This window comes from Frankliniella occidentalis, unplaced genomic scaffold (genome assembly GCF_000697945.3).
Source record: "Frankliniella occidentalis isolate FOCC.00 unplaced genomic scaffold, Focc_3.1 Scaffold42, whole genome shotgun sequence".
Taxonomy (NCBI): domain Eukaryota; kingdom Metazoa; phylum Arthropoda; class Insecta; order Thysanoptera; family Thripidae; genus Frankliniella; species Frankliniella occidentalis.
In genome coordinates this window covers 1,593,424-1,600,405 of record NW_026267172.1, presented here as the reverse complement: position 1 = coordinate 1,600,405, position 6,982 = coordinate 1,593,424, and the positions used below count along the sequence as shown (strand labels likewise).

The 6,982-nt window shown below is 50.8% G+C and overlaps 1 protein-coding gene across 1 annotated transcript in view; it reads left to right on the top strand.

Annotated features, from left to right (window-relative positions):
• LOC127749282 (uncharacterized) overlaps positions 1 to 6,982 on the top strand; it is a 91,138-nt gene that overhangs the window by 66,886 nt on the left and 17,270 nt on the right. Inside the window, exon 3 of the mRNA XM_052266781.1 lies at positions 840 to 960. Coding sequence (XP_052122741.1) covers positions 840 to 960 — 121 coding nt within the window. The remainder of the gene's footprint in view (positions 1 to 839; positions 961 to 6,982) is intronic.

Genomic DNA, 6,982 nt, shown 5'->3' with positions numbered 1-6,982 from the left:
CACACACACACACACACACACACACACACACACACATACACACACACGCACCTCCCACGCACACGCGCACGGTCGTGCCCCGCATAGGCAAGTGAGGCCGCGGGGTGGACAAATCGGATTGACCGTGACGACCGTGTCAATAGCTGTGCGCGTCCCCTGCTAAAAGCACCTCTGGATTTCACCGGACTGACTGGACGCGGCGGCGGGGCGTGGCGGGACAGGACGCGACGGACAAATCCAAGAGGGTAGAAATGAGAAAAAAGGAGAGTACAAGAGTGGTCTTGTCTAAAGAAACAAGCCAGAGACAAATATGAAATAGTGTTAGCAGAGAAATGAAGTGACAACGTCACTATCGTTAGTTTGTAATGCATTTTTCTCTCGTTTTCGTTGGCGCTTGTTCGCTTTTGCAATCTAAACTAAAATTACCAAAAAGTAAGAGTGAGCTGGTGTGCGGTGTGCCTACGCCTACCCGCCAGGCACAAGCCGGGCGGGGCGAACGGTGGCCCCGGGCAGAGAGACGAGGACATTTTACGTCTTTACGGGAATTAGGTATAAGATTCTGCGAGAAGAGGAGAGGAGGGGTCGGGGTGGGGGACCTGTAGTGACCTGCTCCTGCCTCCCTCGCGCCTGCTCCCTCTCTCTCTCTCTCTCCCTCTCTCACACACACACTCACACTCTCAGAGGCCTACGTGAGGTGCCTAGATAGAGTGAAACAGAGTGAGACGGAGTGAGGAGGAACGGAGGAGGCCAATAAGAGTGACAAGGACGGCTAGCTCCGTTTTCTTCCTCGGGGGTGGAACCTGACAATCCAATTGTGGCGTGTCGCCTTTCTTTTCCAGGGACGGCGCGCCTCCCTGCAGTATTGGTTCCAGTCCTGGGAACAACGTCTTGCCTTCGCCTGCGCGCGTCTGCTGCCCGGAACCTTCCCAACAAGTCGTTCAGCCAGCTCTCTCGACTAGGGTAAGTAGCTGCGGCACGAGGCTCTAGAGGTAGTGAAGGAGCGGGTTGCCCCCCCCCCCCCCTTCCCTCCCAGCTCCGGCACGGCTCCGGCTCCGTATATCGTATAATGTGACACGAGATTCCATCATAAATGCCCCTATTGAATCGCCTGGGCCGACTTCAATTGCTACTTCTGTTGTTTTATCTGCGACCGGCCCCCGCAGCCCCCAGCAGCGGCGCCCCACCCCATCCTTGGCTCAGCGGCGTAGCAGGCGTATGTGGCGCATAAAAGCACAAATCTAGCGGCAAAAATGCCGACGTTTTTATTTTGAAAAATTTACTTTTTATGCTCGTATTGTGCATCATCACGTGGATGGTTTTTAACTTATTTCTCAGAAAACCTCGCGATGAGTATTTACTCCGACGACGCCCCCGCGCAGCTACGCCCGCTCCTCCTTGTGTTTGGGGATCTCCATTACTTTTATAGGGACGTGCTGGCCAGCAGAGCGGACACGGGGGAAGGGGGGCGGCAGGGGCGCTTGCGGCTTTCAAGGTTATCTCCGGCAGATTCACTGGGATATAGAAGCTGCCTGCCTGCTTCATTGAATATCTTTTTTATTGGTCCACTGCCGGCCGATCCGGTGGAGTCTGCAGGGGCCCAGCCGGCGGTCCCCGTCCCGCCAAGCCACGGCATGCAGGAATCGTCTTCCTGCGGACTGCTATCGTCGGGAATTGGGAGAGAAACGGCCCCATAGCGCCGCCTACCTGCCATATAGTCGTAGACCCCAAAGTAACCTCCTAACATGAAGAAAATATACACTATTCCTGAATTTTCTTACATCGGTCTCTTCTGCATCGAAAACAGCCCGTTCCCGGTGCAACCCATCAGTATGTACTTTTCACCAAGTACAAATGGGTTAATCTGTGAAAATGTTCAAGCGCATTTGTCGAGTCGATGAGAACACGTCTTTTCGAGTGTGTGGCTCTATGCTAACTTTATCTTATATTTATTCTTTGTTGTCACCTGATATGGCAAAACAAATCCCTTTCCAGAGTTCCTTTGCCGCTTTTGTGGAGTGGGATATAAGATACAGTAGGAGATCAGAGCGAAAAATATCCGGGGGAAAAAATGATGAAGACGGTGTCGTAGTGGGACTGATATGTTGTTGTGGAGAGGGGCCTAACTGCTTGCCGCCTCCTTTGGAGATGACAATGGCCCCCACTCCGCCGCGCCGCCCCTGAGCTGGACAGCGGTAATGATGGCCACTCGGTCGGGAAGACCACAATACCGCGAAAGACGAATGGACGCCTCTCGCGGTAAAGAAGTCTTCTCCTCCTCATTCTCCTTTTTTCGCTACGGCCCCTCTCTGGAGCTGACAGTCTCAGTTGCTATTCCTCGCTCTACACCGGCTGCAAACACTACTCTCTTACCCTATCCGCCCTCTTCTAAGCGTGTATGGATTGTTTGTTTTTTGAATTGTTTTGTTTTCTTATACCTGTGAGGTTGTAATGGAACGACTGACGTATCGCGTGATAAGTTACCCCAGCGTAACTATATTTAAATTTTTAACAGGACCTTCAGGATTTCCTTCAAAACATTTTATTGTTTGCTTAAGTCTGTTTTACACGTAAATTCTTTTCTTGTTTCCCTTCTGTTCCGTAATTGTCTCGCGACGCCCGCGGATGTTCAGGGAGCCAGCAGCCCCCATACAGAGGAAGCGCAGATCCTCTTTGATCAAAACTCTCTCACGGTGTGGGTCGCACCGTAGTTCGTTGTGGCTGGGAAAAGGGCATTGCAAGACGCGTAAAGAGACCCGAGGGATTCAGCCAATCTTCCTTTCACCGATCGATCGGATGACTTTGTCCGCCCCGTCATGGTTTTGAGCTCAAACCGTACCACCGTAATAAATACTTGTAAAGGTCACAAGACAATTTTCAACGATGTCATAATATTAAATAGTAAAAATACAACTTCAACGTATCGAGTTCATTCACAAGATTGAATGGGCTGTGGGCTGTCGCAAACTTAACATAATTTTATTGTACATCATAAATACAAATTATGTCTCAAAGAAACAAATACAGTGAAAGCAGGTGTATTTATGTTATGTCACTTGTTTGCTGTGGCCTTGCCGTGTGAGTACACGCCAGCTTTATGCTATTCCATTTCTTTCCTTTTTTTATCGTTTCTTTTCCCTCCGAGTGACCCCATCGCGGGAGACTAAAAATTCCCTTGGGAGCGCCCTCGCCGCCGCCCGACCGCGCCGGGCTGGAGCAGCGCGGCGGCGGCGGCGATGTCTTAGTTATGCGGGCGGGAGCTTTTGTGCTTCCTCCGCCCCGCTCCTCTCCGGTGGAGAGCGGGAGGAAGATCTATCATCACAGCGCGGGGCGCCACGCCGCGCCACGCCACACCTCGCGACAATGAGCCAGTCTGTCAAGGGGACTTCCCGGGACTTCCCCCGGTGCAGTGGGGGGTCCTGCCCGCGCCAAGGCCAATCGGATGTGGTCCATTTGTTGCCGATCAGGGTGTCGTGTCAGGGCAGCGGATTGAGAGATGGGGAGAGAGAGAGAGAGAGGGGGGGGGGGCATATTTGAATTTAAGTGTGTTTTTATCAGGCCAACATTAACTTCGGTGGGTCTTGTAAAATTTTTGAAGTGATTTAAGCGAGGTTTTGAGAAGTCGTTTCTTGACATCGAAAATCCTGCCAGCTCCTACAAAGATAGTAAAATGGAAATCCAGCGACTAAAGTCAAATAGAGTGATGGGGTAAAGACGAGTAAAAACGAAGAATGACTTTGCGGTCCATATGTGCCACACGGCACCAACTTGGACTTGGTCTTCTCTCCCTTTTCCTAATGGTGTATCTGAACAATTTCTTCCAGATGGATCACTTACCGGACGACGTGTTGGTATTGGTGATGTCGCATCTCGACATCACTGACCTCTTGAGTTGCCGCGTCGCCTGCAAGAGGTTCGCGCAGTTGGCTCTCCATCCGGATGCATGGCGGCGTAGATGTCTCAACGAATATTTTAACCCCGACGAGCTCATGGACCCTTCATACTGCCCGGTGCTGCGCCTGGCGCCCTGCCTGGACCTCATAGACATCACGCTCCCGTCCCCCAACACCTGCCACTCGCTCTTCACGGCCCCGTGCCCAGCGAGGAGGTTGCGCATCAGTCTCACCAAGAAAGGAGGTGCCGCGTACGCTGCCCTCCTCATCAGGCACCAGAGGGAGCTCGGCCGGCTGAGGGGGGTGGAACTGTACCTCGAGGCTTATATATCTAAAGCGGATACCGCCGTGCTGTTTGAGACGTTGGTATCAACGCCCGACCTGCAGTACATAAAAATTAGACCTGATGAAGACCTCGATTTTAGCCCCCGTTCTTTGCACCCGACTACCGCGGCGTCCCTGAAGTACTTCAGGTGCCCGTTGGGCCCGTCGCTGGAGCTTTTCTTTAACAGCATCCTCCAGCAGCACGCTGCCACATTAGAAGCGGTTTACGTAGTATGCCACGAATACGAGGTGCCCCCCTCGCCCTCGACGACGGCGCTGCTGCTGGCCCAGTTGCCCAACCTCGTGGAGCTACGTTGCCGAATCTTCCCTGGGATGGAGGCCGCTGCTACCTGCGCGTCTCTGAGGACTTTGCGCCTCGAAGTAGTTCCGAACAGCAGCGACGAGGCGGTGGCCGCGGCTACTGCCTTGCTGCGCCGCGCCCGCCAGGTGCTCACCGTGCACCTGGTCCACATGTATTGGGATTGGGACGAAGACTCCCCTGTTGGCTTGGAGTTGATGAGGGCCTTATCCGGTCGGTCGAGTTTGGAGGTGCTGCGCATCTGCCTGTTTTGGACCTTTTCAGTTGATCGACTCCCTCTTCAATATCTGCACGAACTACGACACATTCTCCCCTCACTTCCTGCCCTGCGCAAACTCGACTTGGAGGCCTTCAAAAGGGACGTAATCTTTGCCGAACTCGGTGAGTTTTTAGCGGGGAAGCCGTCACTCCATGTGGAGTCCGCCTCTTAGGATCTCTGTTTTCTTTTTGTTCCGTTGTATGTATGTTACACAATAAACATTTTTGTACATAGAATTTGATGAGTTTATTCATTTCTTATAGTCTATTGCCGTTCGTGATTGTGAACCGACATGACAGCGTTCTACACCATAAAATGGTTTTATTGGTCTGTAGATTTAACGTTGTAATTCTCTCTGGCAGAGTCATAAAACATAGCCAACACACTGTTAAAAGCTTACAGTGAATTTCATTGTAAGCTACGGTGAACCCCTGCAGCACCGTAGCCGGTGAATTTCACCGTAGGATACGGTAATTATGACCGTAAGCTACGGTGCTGCAGGGGTTCACCGTAGCTTACAGTGAAATTCACTGTAAGCTTTTAACAGTGCAAACGAGCACTCTTGTAAAACGTGCCACATAATCGACACTTTAGAGCTTTGTTCACAGTACAGAATCATGATAGTATCACTCAGCGACTTAGCATAACGATGTAACCATAAGGCTAGCGCCGGGCGGTACTCGCTCCACGTGAAGTTCGCCTCTCAGTCTCCTTGTCTATTTATAATCATTAGATGCATAAGTGTGGATTCAGAGTTCACGAAACGCAAGCGTTATTTTCACGCCAGGCGTGATTTTCACGCTTCGCAAGCTTCACGCAGCCAATCAGGGATCGACTTTCATCACGCCGGGCGTGAAAATCACGCTTTGCGTGAGAATCACGCCCGGTTTTAGGGAACTCTGAATCCACCTTAATAAATAATTTTATTATTATTATTATTATTATTATTATTATTATTATTATTATTATTATTATTATTATTATTATTATTATTATTATATATGTTACTCGGAAAGGAAAAAAAGGGTGGGGAAAATTCACGAGCCCACCCGAGCCAAAATAATTGTTCACTTTAAGGTTGCTTTTAGTTTGCTATCGGTGCGCGGAGGGTCGCGCAAGGGACGCCAATGGGTCGTCAGGGTTCGTCACTGCCCGCGTGGAGGACTGACCTCGGTTTGTCATCGGGTCGCTCTGTTTGCTCTTGAGCGACGTGAGTACACATTTGGTTCGTCATATTCGCTCTGAGAGCGACTCGAGTACGCTTTTGGGTAGTCATGTGCGCTCTGATAGCGACTTGAGTACACATTTTGTTCGCCCAGTTGGCCCGGGGTGCCCGTGCCCATCGGGTTTTTTCCTTCCTAGGAAACCCCGGCCGGCGCTGGCGCTAATCCCTTGACCAGCGCGCTTGCAAGCAGGGAAGGGGCGGCCCCGGGGTACCTGAGGTCACGTCCGCACTGCACACTCTGCGGCTGCGGCAGGCGGAGGCGGCTGCGGCAGGCGGAGGCGGCTGCGGCTGGAGCCCACGATCTCGTCAGTCTCAGAGTGGAAGTCGCAGAGGAAGGATGTGTCCAAGCCTCCCGTGCATGCCGCCGGCAAACTACTGCTGCAAAGAAGTCCAACTATTTGATATGCGACTTGAACTTAACAGTGTTTTAAGCGTTGCACCTAACTAAATTCATTGGCCTCATCTGGAACATTACTCGCTAGTGTGCATAACCGACAAATAGACTCCTAGGTGATTTTATCAGCGAGCAAATGTTCCACACACTCTTATGAACATTTCTGTTCATAGCTTACTGAGTTCTGTGTACGTGCTCCACTTACGCATGTTTTAATACACCAGTATGAACAAAATTGTTCCTACCGGCGTGATAAAAAATGCGCAAGCGGAGCACGTACACAGAACTCAGTAGGCTATGAATAAAAATGTTCATAAGCTTTTAGTGTGCAGCTGAGGCCAATAAATTCAGTTAGGTGAAACGCTTACACTTTCAAGTTCGAGTCGCATACCAAATATATGGACTTCTTTGCCGCGGGTGTCTGTGTGTTGCACTGATAAATAAAGCGTTCAACTTGCGTGCACATGCAAGTGCTCAACACTAATTTGCACACTTTGAAGTGAAATAGAACACTCAAAAGTTTTAACATCAGGACGCCCGCTTTAATTAGAATTTTGAACACGCCCAACTC